The 21,743-nt window shown below is 54.2% G+C and overlaps 1 protein-coding gene and 1 long non-coding RNA gene across 10 annotated transcripts in view; one reads left to right on the forward strand and one right to left on the reverse strand.

Moving 5' to 3' along the window:
• Rgs3 (regulator of G protein signaling 3) overlaps nucleotides 1–19,087 on the forward strand; it is a 142,461-nt gene extending 123,374 nt beyond the window's left edge. For 8 of the 9 annotated variants that reach the window (XM_048339714.1, XM_048339726.1, XM_048339755.1 and 5 more), the window contains one exon: nucleotides 60–1,028. In XM_048339714.1, coding sequence (XP_048195671.1) covers nucleotides 60–245 — 186 coding nt within the window. In that variant the 3' untranslated portion in view covers nucleotides 246–1,028. Of the gene's footprint in view, nucleotides 1–59; nucleotides 1,029–19,057 lie in introns of those variants that run through there. The other variant, XR_007210043.1, reaches the window with a different exon arrangement.
• On the reverse strand, nucleotides 790–14,724 carry LOC125346886. The gene is made up of 3 exons (XR_007210057.1): nucleotides 14,690–14,724; nucleotides 4,702–4,707; nucleotides 790–928 (listed from the first exon to the last, which is right to left on the reverse strand). It is a non-coding gene; the product is annotated as an uncharacterized LOC125346886 (long non-coding RNA).
• Nucleotides 19,088–21,743: the final 2,656 nt, after the last annotated feature.

The raw sequence follows: 21,743 nt of genomic DNA on the forward strand, positions 1-21,743 counted from the left end.
GGCCTCCAGGCCCGGCACCTTCCAGAGCAGCCTTGACCACCTCCTCTGCACATCCACAGGTGAACCTGGACTCGTATACCCGGGAACACACCAAGGACAACCTGCAGAGCGTCACACGGGGCTGCTTCGACCTGGCCCAGAAACGCATCTTTGGGCTCATGGAAAAAGACTCGTACCCTCGCTTTCTCCGCTCTGACCTCTACCTGGACCTCGTTAACCAGAAGAAGATGAGTCCCCCACTCTAGGGACCATGGGAGTCCAGCTCAGCGATCACACCAAGTGGGCTGGGCCTCCTGCCCACCCGCCTCCCTCCCCCCACGACGGAGGGGGCAAGCGAGCCCCCAGAGGCTGTGTCTCCAAATGGACAGATGGATAAGTTGGGTTTGACGCCTGGACTGAAAGAGGCCCAGGCCCCTGGAGGAGTAGAAGGACCGGCCCCACTGGGCCTCCGCTGCCCTGGTACGAGGGGTCCTGGTACACGGGCCCTGACGGTCAGGGGACCCTACTGGAGTCAGATCTGGAGCTGCAGCTTTCTGCTTTGGATGTTTCGTTTGGAGATTTTTTTGTTTTTTTTGTGCTGACCAAGTTCCTTCAAGAACTGGCTGGTGGGACAGCAGGCCCAGGCCTGGGTTCTGGGGCCATCTTGGGGTGGTGGGGGACACCGCTGAGGCTTGTAGCTCAGACCCCCACCTCGAATTTTATTTATTTAAACAGTAGTTGGATGCTTGGCCCATGTGCTGTAATAGGAAATCCGTGCCCCGTCATCTTCCTAATTGACAAGTGCAATATTATAACCAATGCCTTGGGAAAGCCACTGTGGGGGCCACAGTTTCCAGCTTCAGGGGGCATTTGCTGGTCCCAGTAGTGGGCAGCTAGGCCTCTGGACTGACGAGGCCTGGAGGGGCACCACAGTCGGACCTCCACAGAACTCTGTGTTCCTGGGGGTGTCCCTGGGAAAGCATGGCATCCTCTGACCTCACAGTAGCCAAAGCGCTGGAACAAATAAAAGGCCTGTGTCGTTTCTCCTCCTTGGCCCTTTCTGTGTCTTCCTGGTCTTGAACCGTTGCACGTGGATGGGGTGAGGAGGGCTGGTAGGAGGGCTGTCGCCTAGCTGTGGCTTTTCCCTGCCTTCCTCCCCTGTGCCACACACTTTCCAAGCACAGTATCAGCCTGCCCTAGTGAGCATCGCATTTCATGGAGAGGAGACTGACTTGTCCCTGGTGCTATAGGCGACAGGTAGCAGAGAGGAGGCCCAGCCTGTGCCTGACTGGCCATGATGGCTGTGCTCTAGGTCCCTGTATTTTAGCTCCTGAAGGACGGCATGGGCGCCAGCTGGCTGTGTGACCTTCTGAGAGCTTCTCCATCTCTGCGCTGCCACACCCTGAGGTTCTAATGGAACCATCAAGGCACTGGGCATGTCTCTCCCTCTGTGCCTTTGTCTCTTTCCCCTTTCGCTTGCCAGGAGGTATAAGTTCAGGTGTAAAGGCCTGGAAAGGGCTCTCCAGAGGCCCGCTCCAGGGGGAGGAGGACCTGAACCTAGACCTAAGCCATCCCGATGCCTCCCTTGTCCCGGCCCCCTAGCCTCCCAGGGCCATGCAGGGGTTGGCCCGGTGGGCCTGGCTCTTTGAGGCTGACTTGGATGGAGTGGGTGGGGCTGGTGCAGAAGGGACTGGGCCACCTCTCCCTTGGGTCTTGTTCCAGGCTTGGGGTGTGTGGGGGGGCGGGGAGAGAGGGGGAACTCAGGGAACATGGACTGTGCTGCCCGCTCCTCCCCGCTTCCCCCTGGTGTGGCCTTAGTGTGTGGAGAGGATGAGAATTGGGCCCATCTCTCAAGGGGTGAGGGGCTGAGTCCTCAAGAGGGCTTGGGCAGGACCTGGGTGGGGAGAGGGGCCTTGGTCTTGCTCCCACCACAGACCCCAACGGCTTCCTCTGGGAGGTAGGGGTGAGCAGACTGCTGCACCTGGCTTCTCTGGTCCCCCAGGCCTGCATGGGGCCTCCTGTCCATCAGCGTAGCCTCTGCTCCCGGGCCTCCGTGCTCTCGTTGTGAGCAGCCCAGCAAGTAGCAGCAGCAGCCGGGCATGGCACACTGGCCTCTACAAGCTGCTTGGAGTTTGGGGTTGAGTCCTGCTTTGCCTTCCTCCATGACCCTGGCCAGCCACCATGCTGCCCTGAGCCTGCAAAGCCTTGTCAGGCCTGGGATGAAGAGCCAGTGAGCCAATCCCAAGGAAAGGCTTGCCCTGGGGCCAGGCATGCGTAAGAGCTCCATATATGTTGTGGCCTATATGTATAAAGAAGGCCCCCCCCGCCCTTTTTCTTTGCCTCCCTGCAGGAGGGGCTGGCTCTTCTTCCTCCAGGCCTTGAAGGCCTGCCATGGAGCCCTGTGGGCTTTGCAGCAGCAACCCCAGGGGGCCTTAGTGAGGCTGGAAGTGTGGGGTGCAGAGCTGGGCTTTCCATTCTGGGCAAGGGCACCTCTTGGATTTCGTCCAGGTCTCGTTTAGGGGGGACTTGACAGCTGAGGTCCAGGGAGGACTGTAACACATCCCCCACTCAAATGGTTCCAGGCAGAGTTGGGGTGAAGCCGGGGCCTCCCGAGTCCTGTCTGGCCTGGCCCCCCTGTGGCATCTTCTTCTTGGAGGAGCCCCCTGGGTCCACACAGCGATTCGTCATCCTCTTCCTTTGGGTTCCAGGGATTCCGCTGTGGGCCAGGTCCTCCACCTTCCGGCCCTCCCGTCGCCATAGAAACCAAAATCCAGGAGAACCAAGTCAGGCAGATGGAATTCCCATTTTGGAAGGCCCCACCGCCTGGTTTCCATTACTCACACCCCGGTTCCCTTGGCTGTGGGTTCCCTGGATGAGGGGAACAGCTGGAGACCAGGCTGGAAGGGTGCCTGGGTCCTGCTGACCCAGTCCCACCGGGGCTCCTGAAGCCGGGGGCACATTCTCTGCCTGGAGAGCCTCGGGCTCCTCACCTCTACGGGGCGATTTGGGCTGATCGCTATTTCCCCTTTCTTCACAAGCAAGGAGCAGCCCTGAGATCAGGGTGGTGGTGCATCTGCAGGTCCCTCCCCTGGCATGGCTGGGAAGACAGGCAGGGGCCAGGGAGACAGCTTGATGAGGAGGCTGAAGTTCCAGGCCTTGGAGTTAAGCTCTTGGTTTAATCCCTGGCTCTGTTACTAGCTGGCAACCATTATGTATTTACTTATGCATATTTATTTATTTACTTATTCATCCATTGTGCCCATACTGGGGCTCAATTCAGGGTCTGGGGGCTGTCCCTTAGGGTGGTGTTCTATCATGAGCCACAGCTCTACTTCCAGCTTATTATTGTTATTATTATTATTATTGGTGGTTAATTGGAGATAAGAGTCTCACACGTTGCTGCTCAAGGCTGGCTTTGAACTGAGATTCTCAGATCTTGGCCTCCTGAGTAGTTAATATTGTGGCTAACTGCCAACCATTGAAGAAATCATATCAGCTCCCTCTGTCTTGGCTTTGCCATTTCTACAAAGTACGGCTTGGCTCCGGCCCAGAGGTGCCATGGCGGAGTGGGCACCTGGCCAGCTGTAGTTCAGTGCCTGGCCCGGGCACACGCTCCTTACACACAGCTGTTGTTAGTGACAGCTTTATTGGGAGTCACTGGTGAGTGCGAAACTCATTTTCCCCACTGCCCAGGCTTGAACTCTCACTCAGAAAGCACCAGGGAAGTTTTCTGGGTTTCCAGTAATAGTTTTGCTGGTGAGCAGAGTTTGTTTGTTCCCAGGAGCAAGTGAAAAACAGCCTGTCCTACATGGCTGTCCTGCCTTGAACAGGCAGGGAGCAGCGAGGGTCAGCTGGGAGGGTGGGCAGGGGAGAGGGCACGGCAGTACCACGCGCTAGGAGGGTGGAAGGAGACTCAAAGTTGCCCGTGTGCCAGCTGCATTTGGGCTCCTTGGGGTGAGTCAAGGCCTTGGGGCTGACTCAGTGATGGGAGTAGTGTTCCCTCCCAGATACTCCAACGTGGAAGAGAATCCAGTGGCTTCCCCGGGCATGGCAGCCTTCCTGGGCTTCCTCTTGTATCCCTTCCACAAAAGGGAGCTCATTCTCTCCCAAGGTGGCTCGGGAAGGCCCCAGAGCCCTGTGAGGGCTGAGGTGGGGGTCCCGGGGCAGGTCAGCAATAATCCATGCTGGTCTCTGGTCCAGCAACTCCCTCACTCCTCCTGGCTTCCTTCACCTTTTGCCAAACTCCTGCTGCAGAAAGCGCTCGTGCGTGTGTGCGTGCGTGCATATGTGCATGCATGTGTGTATGTGTGTGTGTGTCCCTGTGTGCCAGTCCTGGGCCTTGAACTCAGGGCCTGAGCACTCTCCCTTAGCTTTCTTGCTCGTCTGGAGCTCTACCTCTCAAGCCACAGCTCTACTTCCAGCTTTTTGGTTGACTGGAGATAAGATCCTCATGGTCTTTCCTGTTGGAGCTGGCTTTGAACCTGGATCCTCAGATCTCAGTCTACTGAGTAGCCAGGATGATAGGCGTGAGCCACCGGCACCCAATGCAGAAAGCCTTTCTGGCTCACCTCTCTGACCCCACAAACCTCTGTTGTGATACCCGCCAGCCCGCTTCCTGCCTGTCCCTCAGCACTCTCGCACCATCACGCCACAGGGACCCTGGGCTCAGAGAAGTGCTTGTAGTTTTTTTTGTTTTGCTTCAACTGGCAACATCTGGGGAACATCTGGCTTGGCCTGTCCTCTCCTTGGCTGGGCCAGGCAGGAGGGAAGGGGTACCAGAGGCCTCCTGCCACATTCGGTGCCCCTTCCTAGAGATGGCGGAGGGGGTGCTGAGGAACAGCTGGGGCATGGCGCGCAGGGTGTGGTTCTGGGTGGGCAGGGAGGGCTGGGCGGCACGTGAATAGCTCCAACCACACAAGGCACACACCAAATAAATTCCACACCTCGTCTCCATCCACCCGCACAGCAGCCCCCGGAGGAAGCTCTGAGCATTGTCTGAGTTCTACAAAAGAGTGAATTAAGATTCCGAAAAAAAATAGACAAGTGTGTTGTGATTAAGCAGCCACTGGGACTCCAGTCCAGACTTGTGCAAAGCCTTAGCAATGTTTCTTTCTTCTTGCTTTCTTTTCTTTTCTTTTTTTCTTGCTCTCCTTTCTCCCTCCCTCCCTCCCTCCCTCCCTCCCTCCCTCCCTCCCTCCCTCCCTCCCTCCCTCCCTCCCGTCCTTTCTTTCTTCTTTCTTCTTTCTGGTAGCAGTACTAAGGCTTGATCTCAGGGCCCAGGTACTTTTTTGCTCAAGACGGGCTCTTTACCATTTGAGCCACAATTCCATTTCTGGACTCCTCCCCTCACCCCCTGCCCTGGCTAATTGGAACTTAGCCACACTCGGACCAATGTGCAGGAGGAAGCCACCACTGTCACCCGTGCTTGGCTCTAACCAGGACCAGAGAGTCTGGGAGAAGGCCAGGGCCCGGGGCCGCATGGACTCCACAGGATACTTCATATGTAGTGCCCTCAGCGTCAGGTGGCTGTCCTGGAAGCCCAGAGTTCTGCATCTGCTTCTGCCCAAACCCTTTGTGTGACCTTACACCTCTGGTCCCTGCTGGGAAATGAGGAGAATGAAGCTTCTCTTCCTGTCAGAACTTTCAGAGAGCTGTGTGGGGCTCCGCATACGGGGTGGGCACCCATATGTGTTTGCAAGTTTTGGGCTCTGGGCCAGGACAACCAGAGGGGCTGCTCACATGAAGGGTGACCTCTAGCTGGGAGTCTGTGTTGGATGCTCCTCAGGACACTGCCTTCCTGGCCAATAACCAGGCTTCAGCCTCCATCTGCCCAGTATTTGTAAGTTCCTACCTTGTGGCAGGCTCTGTCTCTACATCCACATCCACTACGCAGGGGCCCATGCAGGGGTGCTGAGCAGGACACCAGCTCCCAGACTGGCGGGAGGAACTCAGGCCTGCAGATCCACTGCCACAGGTTTGCTGCACATCCCTGCCCCATCGGGTGCTACAGTTTGAATCTCAAGTGTCCCTTGAAGGAAGGCTCATGTGTTCAAGGCTGGCTGTCAACTAATGGACTTGGGGACAGACATGACTGGATCTTGAGGGCTTTATCCACTGATGGAATCATCGTTTCATAGCATTTATGAGAAAGTGGTGGAAACCGGAAGTGGGCCTCATTGGAGGGAGTGGGCCAGCGGGGGCATGGCTCTAAATGGTGGACCCTGCCACAGGCCCTTCTCCTGTCTCTCTCTGCTTCCTGCTGCCATGAGGTGAGCAGCTCGGCTCTCCCGCTCCCTCCCTCGGGCTTCTCCCTCCCCAAGATCCAAAGAGAGGAAGACAAATGACCACATACTGAAACCTCAGAGATAGTGAGCCAAGCTCTCTTGACTTTTTTCCTCTGTTGTTTTCCTCCTGAATTTTGTCACAGAGGTGAAAAGCCAACCAACACATTTGGGCCTCACCCTACCCATCTAAACAGTGGGTGGGAAAAGGGAGGTCAGTGCTCCCCGGTAGACACCTGACCCAACTACTGTAACCGGAGCTGGGTTCTTCGGATGCAGAGGTGGTAGAAATGAGACCAGACCCAGGGAGGGATAGGGAAAGCTTTGATTGGGACAGCTTCTTGGTCCAGATGGGAGCTCTGGCCTAAGGTCAAAGTCAGTGGCAGCAACCTGAGCAAAGGCTTATGCAAATAAGGGATTCAAACTTGCCACAAGTGTCTGGCCCTGATTGGTCCATGTCAGCTTACGTGTACACAGCTCATTGGTCGGCTTTGACTACTAGGGGTTTCAAGAGGTTGAGTGTTGGTTGCAATTTCAATGTGGGGGCTGCACTGGAGCCCTAGGTCCCCATCTCTGTCCTTGTTTGGGGGGCAAAAGCACAGAACAGGTCAAATCCCTATGGGGCCCTTTTCCAGAACCAGATCAGTGTTCTCTCTTAGTTTCTTGGGTGGGGTGGGGGGCGGTCCTCATCTGTCTCGGGGAGGCACTGAGGTAACATGAGAGCATCTGGAGAGCTCTGCTAAAAGATACCCGTTTACAAAGTGCTGGCAACAGCACTTATAAATATCACACAGACATTGGATTATAACTCTCAGTTAAGAAACTGAGGCCCAGAGTCACATACTATGTCCCGGGGGCATAGGGTGGGGGAGGCTGCCTGCCTCAAGCCCTTGCTCTTGAGCACAGGGCTACCTTCCCTCCTCTTGTACCCTCCGGAGTTTATGCTTCTGACTTTGACACTGGGCAATCCGCAGGTGAACCCCAAGTCCTACATGCGCACCCCCTGAGGCCTGGAGAGGTCTGCTAGGCACCTCTTTTTCCTCCTCAGCCATCAGGCTCTCCCTAGGGACAGGGAACTCTCTCCAGGGAGGCTCATGGGGGAAGACCCTGGAAGTGGCAGCATCCATGGCACCTGCCCTGGGCCAAGGCCAGGCCTCCAAATTTGCTTCCCTTCAAAGACCCAACTGGGCCTCAGCCTCACACCATGGCTTGCATCGCTCCTGCCATCTAGATTGCCTCCTCGACTTCTCCTTGCTTGGCTTGGATGATTTCAACCCATTCTTCTAGGCCCTTCCTCCACCCCACACAGGCTGAGGCGGGCTCCACCTCTGAGCCCTGACCTGAGCTCCACAGCTCTGAAAGTCAGAATCCAAGCCTGCATCCTGCAAGCAAGCGCCGGAGCTGGCCTTGAATTTTCCACTACACATCGCGCCCGTGTGTGAATTTGGGCTCTCACTCCGGTCAGAGCGATCTGGGAGTTGGCCAGGCTGGACTTTGCCCAGAGTGGTGGTCAGGAAGAACTCAGGCACCCCTTGACCCCTGAGTCCAGATAAGCAGTTGGACCCAAACACTGAGGGGTGGGAGGGGGTGGAGGATCTATATTTAGCTGCTGATTCCCAGCAGGCATGGCGGTCTGGGCTTGGAGGGAACAATGAGCCATTGAGCCCCAGCTGAGGCTTGGGGAGAGGCAAATGACAGAGGGGAGCCCGCCCCCCAGCCCCCATGCCCACCACAGGAAAAGCCTGTCTCCCAGATCACTGTCACACTTCCTGCCAGGCTGGGTCCGGGCACCGAGTAATTGTGGAAGAGCAAGCTGGGTGGCTGGGTGGCTGGGCAGCCAGATGCCTTTCTTGCAGCCCCTCCAGCTGGGGAAACAGAGGCCTTATAGCACAGATAGGCCAGCATCTTGTCCAATGCAATAAGCAAGAGAGAACATCAGGATTTGAACCCAGGCCTTCCTTATCTCCTTACAGAGGGTAGGCAAGGCTGAGTCCTTCAATTCTAAGTGACTCCCTCTTGGGACGCACGCGGACTCTGGGCTTCAGTCTCTCCCTGATGGCTGTGACGCTGCAAATGACCTGGAGCAAATCCCTTTCTCCTCTGTGCCTTGTTTTCCTTGTCTGTAAAGTGGGTGGTGTGCCGGTGGACACCGCAGCTCAGGTGGGCTGGCACTGCCCGGCAGGCAAGGGGCAGTGATGCAGGGAGCCACGGGCTGCCTTTCCTCCCCCGCTGTCTAGAGCTTCCTGGTGAAAAGAGCCTGCAGAACAACGTCCTGCTCTTCCGGGAAGCCAATTACCCACCCAGGACGGCTCTCTGGCCCGCTCCGTCGGCCCGGCGCCTTTGGGGAGGTCATGGTCTCCAGACACAGGCCAAGCCTCTTAGCGGGCTGTGGCCCTCAGGAAGACCTCGGAAACATCTGTCCTCAGCTTGCTCTCTGCCGCCCAGGCTTCCACAGCAGGGGTTTTCCTCCCGTTGGAAGTGGAAGGCCAAGGTCAGAGTCAGCAGGCTGGCTCCCCCTGCAGAAGCCGGGCTCCGGGCTGGCAGCTCTGTCCTGTGTCTCCACGGGGCCTCTCCTCTGCCCTTCTGTCTCCAGCTGTGGACTGTGGCCATTCCCACTAGAATGACCTCAACTCATCTTTCTGTGTGTGTGTGTGTGTGTGTGTGTGTGTGTGTGTGTGTGTGTGTGTTCGTTCTGGGACTTGAATTCAGGACCTGAACCTTGTCCCTGAGCTTGGTTGCTCAAGGCTAATGCTCTACCACTTGAGACACAGCTCCACTTCTGGCTTTTTTGGTCTTATAGACTTTCCAGTCAGGGCTGGCTTTGAACTGTGATCCTCAGGTCTCAGCCTCCTGAATAGCTAGATTATAGGTTTTTGTGGGATTTTTTTTTGTTTTGTTTTGTTTTCTGTTTGAGATAGGATCTCTATGAAGCTCAGCTTGGTCTTGAACTTGAGATTCCCCTGCCTCTGTCTCCCAAGGAGATTACTGAGATTACAGGTATGTACTGGCACACTTGGCTTTCTTATGAGATCGTAATCCTTTCTTTAAAGGCCTAACTCCAACAGAGCCATACCTCAGGACTTGAGGTTCAAGGCCTTGGCATTCAAATCTGAGAGCCCCCCACCACAGGACTTTATTCCTGCAGTAGGAACCTAGAGGAGGGGCTCAAATGGGGGAGGGGAGGGCCAGCCAGATCCAGGGTAGGAGGATCTGGGAGGCGTGTGGTGAGCCCCCAGGGTCTGGATAAAGAGCCAGTGCAGAGTGGGGCCCCCCTGTACTCATCACGGGGCAGGGAGAGGGCAGGAGGGCTCCTCCAGACCCAGGCAGGTACCATGCTACCTGGCACATGGCCCTGCAGCCTCCTGCCCCTGAAGGGCTTTACGCCAACTTTCCAAGAGCTGATACTTGTTGTTTGTGATGTTTCTCCCTTGTCACTCTGGCTGGGGCCAGGAGAGGGGCAACCTTTGCCCCCGCCAAACCCAACGGGGAACTTGTCGCTGCTCAGGGCAGCTGGGTGGCAGGAACAGGACCCTCATGGGCCCCGTACCTTCCTTTGTGCCAGGCCAGGGTTGAATTCTTTACCTATTCACACACGTCTTCCAACCATCCCAAGAGTGGGTAATACCTCATGTTACAAAGTGGGAAACTGGCTGGGGATATAGCCTAGTGGCAAGAGTGCCTGCCTCGGATACACGAGGCCCTAGGTTCGATTCCCCAGCACCACATTATACAGAAAACGGCCAGAAGCGGCGCTGTGGCTCAAGTGGCAGAGTGCTAGCCTTGAGCGGGAAGAAGCCAGGGACAGTGCTCAGGCCCTGAGTCCAAGGCCCAGGACTGGCCAAAAAAAAAAAAAAAGCTACCAATGCTTAAGTGTAAAAGTCCTGCAAAACAAAGTGGGAAACTGAGGCCTCAAAACTGAGGAAGCTTGGAGTATGAGTCTTTTTTTTTTTTTTTAAACCCCTTAAGCCCTGTTCCCAAGAAGGAATCCTGGTCTCCAACAACGCTGCCTCCATTTCCACAAAGGAGAGGCCCTGGGGTCCAGCAGCCCCCCTGCCTGGGTCGGGTAAGCAGAGCCTTGCCTGGCCCAGCTGCCCAGGAAATGTGGTGAAGGGGAAGCCACACTCCCACCTCCTGGCTCTGGTTCTGAGCAGACAGGAATGGAGAAGCCGGGGTTCTCGGTGGAGCTGGGCCCCTGCACACCTGCAGGCCAACCCCAACTTTCCTGCTGGGAGCCAGAGTCAAAAAGCTGCCCCCTGGCCCCGGGCTGCCCTCTCCTCTCCTGGGACCTGCCAGGGTACCTGCACCCAGCTCCAGGTAGGGCTTGCTGGTCCCAAGGATGGTTCCAGAATCCATGCATCCAAATCACATGACACACACTCAACACACATAACATATCCCAACGCAGCATGTGCCACGCACACACAGGACACACAAACACCACGCACAGAGCACGTTGGCGGTGCCTTTAGCATCTTTCCATTGAGAAAACTGCATTGCAACAAAAGCTCGATTGAGTTCAGCGAGGCGGGAAATGAGCTGGGATTTCATTCATCCCAGCTGCATCTTCAGATAATTGAAGACCAGCCATTCAAAGATGCATTAAAAACAAAAAAAGAGTCCTTCATTTCCACCCCGGATTCAGGCACCCAGTGCAGCCCAGGGTTCTAGCTGCAGGTGTGGGGACCCCTTTTTCTGGTGAGACTCTGGCCTGCAGTACAGGGCGGCTTCTCTCCATGCAGCGTGTGTGTGTGTGTGTGTGTGTGTGTGTGTGTGTGTGTGTGTGTACATGCACGTGTGTCCTGGAGTCCCCCCACCATGCACTCCCCAGTCTATGAGCTCACTCTGCCAGGCTGTAGGATCTTACCACCGCGCAGTGTGCCCTGCCAGCTCCGCCCAGCAGGGCGAGCAGATGGAAAATTGGAGCAAGCCCTCATGTTGGGTCAGGGAAGAAAATATTCTTTTTTTCCCCTTTCTCTCTAAAAATATGCTCAGGGCTTTTTTTGAGCCTTGCTGCAATAAAAACCAGCTGTGGCTCAGAACACCCCCGCAAGCCCTGGCCCAGGGAAAAGGAAAACAAAAACAGCCTCCAGGGGCCGACACCGCTGGCTCAGCCCGCGGGCACCTCTGGCCTGGAGCTGCTTCCGGGAGGACAGGCGTCTCCGTCTGCTGGTCCCCATGCAGGCACACAGGCCCATCCTTTCAATTCTTGTGTCGGATGCTACAGTTACAAGAAGGGCGTGTAATTTGAATTCTGCTCCCCGGTACCTCCTCAGCTGGTGGGGGATGCAAGTGGGTGCGTGAGGTACCCCAGAGTTGGCCCCAGCAGGCCCTCTGCAGCCAGGAGGAGAGAGAAGCCATATCCAATATGGGAGTGGGCAGCTAGGAGGCGTCCTGGAGCAGGTGACATTTGAATGGCCTTCGAGGAAGGAGGCAGGGCAGAGTGTTCCAGGAGAAATGACCGGAACCCACACAAGTATGCAGATGGGGACACTGAGTACCCATGGTGACCAGAATAGAAGGCAAAGATGTGTGCCCCTGTGGGGGTGACAGGGGGAATGAAATCAGCTGCTCAAGCAGCACTCTAGCCATTGGATGGAATGTTCTTCGGGCCATGGGGAGCAAAGTTTCTTTTTTAGAATCCTTGGAGGACTTTTGAGGGGAGGCTGGTTGCTTCACTGGAGACCAGGGCTCAGTGGGGAGTCCCAGCTGAAAAGGTGGAGCCATGCCCTTGGCAGGCACAAGCTTCTGGAAGAGTGTGAAGAGGTGTTGGGGCACAGAGTCAAGACCCCTGGCTTTGAGTTCTGGCCCGGCTGAGGCCTCACAAAGCCTCCACTTCCCTCGGGTCAGTGGGACTGGGCCGGGGTGGGGGGGCACTGCTTTCCTTTGGAGCAAAGGGAGCCCCGTGGGTCTCCAGGTTGCTGGTCAGCTGGACTGATGGGACACTGCGCCCCAGAGAGAGGAAGGAAGCAAGAGGAAAGGAGAAGAGCTGTCGCTGAGCTTTTTTTTTTTTTTGCTCAAGGCTGGCTCTCTACCACTTGAGCCACAGCTCCACTTCTGGATTCTTGGTGATTAACTGGAGATAGGAGTCTCACTAGACTTACCTTCCCAGTGTGGCTTTGAACCATGACCTTCAGATCTCCACCTCCTGAGTAACTAGGATTATAGGCATGGGCCTGGTTGGGCTTGGGGATTTTTTGTTTTTTGTTTTTTAAAGATTCTGGGAAAATTCTGATATGCTCAGTTTTCTAAAGAGTTTTAAAAAGGGACTTAAGACCGCAACTATGACCACCGAAACAGCTTGGCTGAGATTTAATTGACATGACAGTAAAGTATGCATTCTCAAAATATATAATTTGGTTATTTTAAAAAAAAAACCACCCCACACTCCTCTTAAGCTGTTTTAAGTACACAGTTCAGCAGTGTGAAATAGATTCCCATTGTTGTGCAACTGGTCTCCAGAACTTTCTCAGCTTGCAACACTGAGGCTCTACCCATCCACCACTCCCAGTTATCCCCTCCCCAGCCCCTGGCATCTTCCTTCTTCCTTCAACCTTGGCCATGAAATCTGACAGACCGGGCCTTCTGTGACGGGCCTTCACTCAGGACCCTGTCCTCAAGGCTCTTCCCAGTGGCAAGTGACCCGGTTTCCCTTCCTTTTAGGACTGAGTAGTCTTCATTACATTTATTACCCCACTTTCTCTTCATCCATCCTCAGACGCTATGGCAATAACATCATGTGGACCAGGGTAGTGTAGACACCTCTTGCAGACCTTATTCTCCGTTCTCTGGGGTTGTACACCAATGTGGGGAGAGGGCTGGATTGTCTGGTAATCCTGTTCTGAGGACTCCCCCCCCCACCCCTCACACTGTTTTCTGTGGCAGTCTTACCCACGGGGCACAGGGCTTTTTCCCCGTCCTCTCCATTCCATCGCCTGGGTGGAAGCTGCCTTCTGATCTGCTGCTGCGTGAGGTGGGCAGGGTGGGGCTGGAGGGGAAGGAGGAGGGGGCTGAAAATGAGTGGGAGTGGGAGGCAGAGGGAGGGGAGGACGAGAATAACTCACCAAGGAGGCTTATGTTTCAGACTTGGTTTTATAGTGGGGAGAATGAAGAGTGAAATTTGGCACGGGGTGGAGGGGAGCTGGGCCAAGATCGGACTGTAGTCCAGGTGCCGCAAGCCCCAGGGTTCCAACCATTGGACCTCACTGCCTCCCATAGCACAGGGTTGGTGGAGCAGGAGGAGGAGTACACTTCCCGCCAGACGGCGGCCCTTCCCGGGTGGCCCGGGCCTCTCTGCTCCTTGGAGCTCCTCTCTATAGTTGCCACATCCCCTTAGAGAGCAGGTGGGTGGAAAGACAGGTAGGGGGCTGGAGTTCCGTACACTTCCATACACTTGTGAAAGCCGGGCTGGTGTTGGCGAGCACTCCCTGGGGCCGGGCTGCTGTGTCCAGCCCCTGACCGGGTAGGACACTGGGTTGGCGGTGGGCTGCGTGACCAGCCTCATGGAGTGAAGCCTGGTTTCCAGTGTCTCATGCCACTCATCAGGTGGGGTGCTTTCTTCTCTACTAGCCCTACCCCTGGGGCTCCCTTTGTCACCTACACTCCCAGAAGGCCCAGAGGTGGCCTTTGTGGAGTGGAGAAGTTGTCCTGAGGTGGGGGGGGAGGCTCTGGAAGCCGGTGCCCCCGGGTTTGGCAGCTGTGAGCTGAGCCTTTCTTTCCGCCCCTTCCCTGGAGCTCTGCTTGGCCGGGCGCGCTGCATTCTTGCAAAGTGATGTCACCTGCAGATAATGGTTTTTCCGTTCCTGGTGGGGCCCGGAGTTCCAGATACTGTGTTTGGGGTGGGGGGTGGGGTGCTTAAGAAGGCTGTCCACCCCTTGCAGCCAGCGGGGGCGGGGGGGGGGTGTCTGGGTAGATCCTTCCCCTGAGACTGCCATGCACAGACCCCCCACCCCACCCCATCCCCAGCCTGCCCGATTCTAATGGAGAGCCTGGTGGGGAAATGGGCCTTCCTCCTTGTAGAGATGGGAATCTGAGGCCCAGAGAGGGAGGGGTTGTACCTAAGCAAACGCTGCATTTAGGGGCGACCCTTGGGCTGGCACCCAGATTCTCAACATCTGGGACAATGTATCCATAGTTTAAGATTTTCAGTCTTAACACGACTGGCCGTCTCGGCAGAGAGGTTGGGTGGGGGGCGTTTTGCATCTTATACGATGCCTGGCAGCATCTGTAAAGGTTGGTAGAACCCAGCCACCATCTACCACCATCCCTTTTGGGGAAAATTCTTTTTGTCCTCAGGATGAAGAAAGATACCCCACCCCCACCCCCCACCATCCACAGTCCTTTCTCCATCACTAGAGGTAGAAGAGAACCCTTGAACTCTGAGATCAAGAAGGGCTTTGTCTGAGGCTCTGCTGGCTGGCTCGGTGAGTCACCACCTCTGGGATGGGAGGGTGGCCCCACAGGGGGGTTTGGGGAGGGGCTGAAGGGGACCCAGCACCTCCCGCTGACCTAGGAACACTGCTTCCTCTGACTACTTCCCTTGGAGCAAAACTGCTTATGTGTTTTCTTAGGAAAATAAAAATAAATGGTGGCTTTTGTAATCCCTTCTTCAAGTAAGTCCCATCTGGAACAGGCAGGCTCACGGAATTTGGCTGCTTGTGCGCCAGAGGGCCGCATCTGGCGGATCGCAGAGTCACAGGGGCCCTCCACATCCCAGCAGGCTCAGCTGACATTTCCTTTCCTGTTACACGGGCTGCCTTGGAATGCCCCCCTCCCCCCCTCCCCCCACGCCCCCCCCCCACCGTGGGCAGGCGGAATGCCACAGAAAGACGTTCTGCACATCTTTGGCTTGCTCAGTGTGGGACTTGCTGTAACCACCGATCTATTCGTCTCTGGGGCCTTGATTTACCCATCTGAGAAGTAGGGAGAGCAATGGCTCTCCCATGTAGGTTCCTGGGTTCCACTTGCATCAGAATTACTTAAGGACTGTGTTTAAAAGAACACCTCCCTGGCCCCTGGCTCTCTTCCAACCACCGTGTGTGTGTGTGTGTGTGTGTGTGTGTGTGTGTGTGTGTGTGTGTGTGTGTGTGTGTGTGTGTGTGTGTATCTGTGTATCCGTCCGTCCCTGCAGGGACTTGAACTTGAAGTTAGAAAACCTTGTGCTTTTGCTTGACTTTTTGCTCAAAGCTGGACCACTGCCGCTCCTGCTTGAGCTTTATCTCCACTTTCAGCTTTTTTTTTTTCCTTGCTAATTGGACTATCCTGCCTAGGCTGGCATTGAACCACTCCAAATCTCAACCTTCGGAGCAGCGAGGATTATAGACATGAGCTACGGGCCAGATTGTTGTTGTTGTTGTTTTTGCAAACTTGCAAGTCATTTTTGTTAGGTCCTCTCCCTGAGGGCTACATGCAGATGCCCCCACCTCATTAAGTCTCCACCCAGTTACCTGGGTAACCTGCAGACCTGGAGGCAGTTACCTCCCCTTTCCCTGAGGTTACCTCCTAATCCACCTGGCCACACCCCTTGCCCCTGCCCTAAATAAAGCAGGGCTGGGTGGGGGTCTCTCTCTCTCTCTCTCTCCCCTCTCTCAGGCCATGGATCATCTTGGCCACAGGCCAGCAGTTCGGTAATAAACTTTCTTTCCTGCCTGAATACCGCGTGGCGTTCTCTTTTACCGGCTACCTACTTTAAAAACCTAACAATTTTGATGTGTATAACTTTGGGGATCCACAGCTCCCAGGATCCTGAATTCCTTCCCCAAAGGTTTCCAACTTGAGCATCCTACAGTCCTGAAGATTGGCCCCTCCCAGCACCCCAAAGGTGAAAAGAGGGTCTTGCTGGAGAGGAGAGGGTGTGGCAATATTGTGGGCAGGGATTGGCCGTTGCTCCTGCAAGCCATCTGCCTTCCAGCTCCTGGCGGTGGTGGGGTGGTGGGGTGTCTCCAAGGCCTTCCATCCAGTGGAAGTCACTGGAAAGCTTCCTGTGCCTCTGTGATGCAGCCCTAGTGGCTCGTTATGGAGTCTGGTTTCAGAAGTGTGCCATTTATTATTTTTGTTGGACTGGCCTGTGAACCCTTGCAGAGTCAGACATCATTTTATGGTGTGCTGTTCCACAAAACACACACACACACACACACACACACACACACACACACACACACACCTTTCCAGATGAGGCCCCATCCTTCCGTCCCAACCTAAAACTTCCCTTTTCAAAAACGGAAATCTTTAGGATGTCTTACCTGTCTTGATATCATATTTTATTTTGTTATTGTTATTTTAATTTTTGTTTTTGGTTGCATTGGGCATTGACCGCGGGACCTTGATCATGCCAGACGAACCCTCTGTAATGGGATCTCATCCCCACCTCTATTTATATCCCATCCTAAACAAACCACAGGGCGTGTAATGGTGCTCATTCTCCATGCCCCGACTTGTCTCATGCTTTAACTACAGTCTGCACTGATAGAGACTCCTAAACTATGTGTCTCCCTGTATTGTCTATCTATCATCTATATTGTGTGTAAGTATGCTGGTACTGAGGTTTGAACTCAGGGCCTGGGCATTTTCCCTTAGCTTTTTCACTCAAATGCTCTATCACTCAAACTGCAGCTCCACTTTCAACTTTCTTTTTGGAGGTTCATTGGAGATCGGAGTCTCACAGACTTTCCTGCCTGGACTGGCTTTGAACCATGATTCTCAGATCTCAACCTCCTGAGTAGCTAGGATTATAGGCATGAGCCCTCCGGCAGCTAGCTTGTCAGATGCTTTGAAATCGCTTTCTGGATAACTGAGGAGTCAGTGTAGACAGGGTGGTCCACCTTCCCGTGAACCAAATTCCCATGTGTGGCTGGAGGCATTCATTTCCTCTGTATCTCTGAGCCATTTTTTTCCAGAAGGTGCTCCGCTCCTAGCCTGGGAGACACACATATAGGAAGTACCACCCAGCCCACTGGCCAGCTGTGCTACTTGGTCCAATCAGATCTCATGCCAGGAGACAATTTGTAAGTGGGAAAGGTCAGCCATGTGCAGCTGAGCTTGCAGACCCGCCAGCTGGTCAGGGGCAAAGCGTGAGTCCAGAACCAGCCAGGAGTGGGCTGGGGAGCCCCAAGGGGGTGAGCTGTGTGTGTGAGTGTGTGTGTGTGTGTGTGTGTGTGTGTGTGTGTGTGTGTGTGTATTGGAAGGGAGGACACAAGGGTCCTTGGGAGATGGGAGATGGGAGATGGGGATACTGTTCCAATCAAATCACAGAGAAGCAGGAGAGGGCGGGGCTGACACCGGGGTGGGGACAAACCTAAGGTTACCCCAGAGGAATATGCCTGAGGTGGCCTGGGACTCCCCTGGGCCATTTGTAGCTCAGAGGACCAAAGGCCTCACTCTCAACCAACACCCCCCCCCCCCCCCGCCCGGCATCCACCCAATTCTCTCGTGCTGGGAGTGCGAGGCTGGGCAGAGGCAGGCTTTGCTCCCGCTCGCTCTCTCCCCGTCAGCTTCCCAGTGTCCACTGTTCCCCTGCAGATCTTCTTTGTCCGTAGTAATCCTGCGTGTGTGCGCACTTTACGCATGTTCATTGTGGGGGTTTATTAATGGACCCAAGGAGCTCAAGATAAGGAAACTCACATTTCTTGAATCACCAGGCAATTTATGGGGATGGCCCAACCTTGTCTGATGTACAGAAGAAGAAACAGGCTCAGAGAGGTGGGATGACCTGCTCCAGGTCACACAGCAAGTCGGGAGCTGACCCCAACTCTGTTTCTCGACTCTGAGCCCAGCTCCAGAGCAAACTGAGTGGGGAACCAAGGGCAGGCTGAGTTCTGGGGCCAAGAAGATGGGCTGGTAACAATGTCCCCAGAATCAGGCAGGGGAGCATTGTGGCTTGGGAATTAGGGCCACGTGGTGACTACCTTATTGTGAGCCTCTTTCTGGGCCTTACTTTTCTCATCTCAAAAATGAGCCGGGCTGGGTACTGGTGGCTCACACCTGTTACCTTAGCTTCTTGGGAGGCTGAGATCAGAGGATCTTGGTTCAAAGCCAGCTTGGGCAGCAAAGTCAATGAGACTCTTATCTCCAGTTACCAGCAAAAAGCCGGGAGTGGAACTGTTCTCTGCAATCCCAGTGTCTTCTATGGATTGAGGCTGCCTGTGGCCCTGAGACTTGAGGTTCAAGGAACTTCCCAGCCTCAGTTTCCTCATCTGCTCAGTGGGGAGAGCACCAAGCTCTACTCCAGGCCAATGGAGTCAGCGCCGGGCTTGGCACCTGGTACTCCTCCCTATGAATGAGTGATCACATCCTCCACAAGGCCCAAGGCTCCGGGGTGTGCGAAGCTTTCCATTTCCCTTCTGACTGAGCTCTTCCTCTTCCTAGATGGGGTTGGTCCTGGGATGCAGCTGGCCACCCTGTGTGCTTGTTTCCTGTGCAGAGTTAGTCCGTGATCACTCAGACATGACACACGGCCTGGCCACCCCCAGCTGACCGCAGGCGGCCAGCCCCGGGCTAAAAATACCACCTTCCACAGTGGAGCCAGGCAGGCGTTCTGGACCCGCAATTAGCACTCGTGGTGGAGCTGGTCCCCATCTCTCCCTCGCTGTCTCCGGCCCTCCTGAGCCGCCCTGCTCTGCTCACACAGGCATTCAGGCCGGGCGACTGCGAGGAGGAAGAGACCTTTAATAGCCAGTGAGCCACTCAATTAATTCCCCTGTAACGGAGAGACAGGAAAAGGGACATTCCCCAGGAGTCTGGGGATGAAGTCTGGGCTCCTGTCTGTATGCTTCTAGTGTTTCTCCCACTCCACCTGCTGCAAGGGCAGCCCCTGGGGGTGGGGGGTTCCCTGGAATGCCAGATGTGACCATTTCATGGGGACCAGAGAGAAGCCAGGGCTGAGGGAAGCTGGGCCAAGCTCATGGGGCAGCAGGACCAGAGCTGAAGCGGAGCTGGTGCTGCCTCACGGGGCTCTGGGTAGATAAAACCTGGGCCGGGCAATCTTGGGGCTCCCATCTCCCATCTGCCATGACCACAGCATCCTAAGTTCCTCCTCCAGTGGCAGGAGCGGACCCCAGCAGGTGTCCTTGGGACAGAGAGGAAGGAAAGAAAGAAGGAGGGAGGGAAAGAGGGAAGGAAGAGATGAGGAAGGAAGGAGAATAGAAAATGAGGAACAACTTGAATATTAAAAACAGTCACTGCCTTACATATGAAACTGTAACCCCTCTGTACATCACTTTTGACAATAAAGAAATGAAAAGAAAGCAACAAACTAAAAGTACATCAGAGGCAGGTGCCAGTGACGCATGCCTGTAATCCTGGCTACTCAGGAGGCTGAGATGTAAGGATCAAAATTTGAAGCCAGCCTGAGCAGGAATGTTGGTGAGACTCTCCAATTAACCACAGAAGAAGCTGGAAGTGGCACAGTGGCACGCGCAAATTGTAGAGTGTGCTAGCTTTGAGCAAAAACTGCTCAGCAACCAGGACTGAAATTTAAAAAGCCCCAGGACCAGGGGGAAAAAAGTACACTATAAACCAGGCACTGGTGGCTCATACCTATAGTCCTAGCTATTCAAGAAGCTGAGATCTGAGGATTATAGTTTGAAGCCATCTCAGGCAGGAAGTTCAACACACACACACACACACACACACACACACACACACACAGAGCTGAAAGTAGAGAGCTGTGGCTAAACTGGTGGAATGCTAGCCTTGAGCACTAAAGCTAAGGGACAGTGTCCAGGCCCTAAGTTCAAGCCCCCATACTGGCACACACACACACACACACACACACACACACACACACACACACACGTAACCCATAATCCCATGATGGAGTTTACATGGACGTGGTCTTTAAAATTAACTTAAAAGTACATGCATGCCCAGTAGAATCATGGGGACATACAAATCAAATCCACAAATGAGATACTATTTCACACCCGCTGGGATGGCTATAATTTAGGAAACATTTTTTAAAGGAAAATAACCCGAGCTAATGAGAATGTGGGGAAACTGGAGCCCTCTTACACTGCGGGTAGGAATGTCAAATTGTGCAGCTACTATGGAAAAAAGTCTGACAGTTCCTCAAAAAGCTAAACATAGCATTACCATGAGACCCAGCACATCTTCTCCTTGGTCTGTATCAAAGAGAAGTGAAAACTTGTTCACTCAAAAGTTTGGGCATTTGCTGGGTGCTAGCGGCTCACACTTAGAATCCTAGCTACTAAGGAGGCTAAGATATGAGGATCAAGGTTCAAGGCCAGCCTGGACAGGAAAGTGGGTGAGACTCTTATCGCCAGTTAACCACCAGAAAACTTTGAGCTGCGGCTCAAAGTGGTAGAGCACTAGCCTTGAGCAGAAAAAGCTCAGAGACAGCTCAGGTCCTAAGTTCAAGCCCCACAACTGACAGAAAAAAAAAATTTAGGCATGAGCATTCATAGAGGCATTACCCAGAATAAAAAGTAGAACCAAACTCAGACGTGTATCAACTGAAGAGTGGATGAACAAAATGTGTTATAACCATGCAATGGAATATTATTCAGCTGTAAAAAAGAAATGATGCTACAACATGGTTGGACCTAGGACACATCAGGCTAGTAGAAGAAGCCAGAGCCAAGCCCCTGCACATTGTCTAATTTTGTTTCTGTCACCTGTCCTGAGACAGGAAGTACACTAAGGGCTGCCAGGAGACAGAGGGGAGAGAGAGGTGGGACCGACAATAATGAGATGAGGTCTCTGGAGGGTGACGGTGCCATTTGGAAATTAGCAGCGATACCTGTACAGCACGGTGAATTCATGGAAAACCATCTTGCGGTACGTTTTGGAATGGCAGCTTCCGTGGGATGTGAAATACATCTCCACCCTACAATGGAGGGCCACAGGGAAGCTGGGATGGGGTGGTGGAACAAAACCTCAAATGATCTTGATCAAGGTTCCTGCCACCGTATCAGAAGACAAAAAGCACGGCTTCAGAAGGTCACAGCCCAGGATGCTGCGGGTGGAATTCCATGTTATTTCCCCTTCATGCTTTGTATTTGGTCAGTCATGGGGCTTGAACTCGGGGCCTGGGCACCGTTCCTGAGCTCTTCAGCTCAAGACTAGCGCTCTACCACTTTGAGCCACAGTGCCACTTCTGGTTTTCTGGTGGTTAATTGGACATAAGAGACTCACGGACTTTCCTGCCTGGACTGGCTTTGAACGGTGACCCTCAAATCTCAGCTTCCGGAGGGCAGGTGTGAGACACCGGCATCCCACTCCCTTTATGATTTTTTTTTAAACTTTCCTACAATGAATATATAGAGAGTGCTTCATTGATTTAATATAGAAGAGCCAGGTACAGTAGGGCACACTTGTAATCTCAGCCAGGAGGCAGAAGGCTTGCCTGGGCTACAAAGACAGATCCTAAATTAAAACAAAATGAGCACAGGGGCGGATAATATGGCTCATAAACTCAAGGTCATGAGTCTAACTCCCAGCCCTGCTGTGGAATAAATAAACAAATAAAAC

Source organism: Perognathus longimembris, chromosome 1 (genome assembly GCF_023159225.1).
Source record: "Perognathus longimembris pacificus isolate PPM17 chromosome 1, ASM2315922v1, whole genome shotgun sequence".
Lineage (NCBI taxonomy): Eukaryota > Metazoa > Chordata > Mammalia > Rodentia > Heteromyidae > Perognathus > Perognathus longimembris.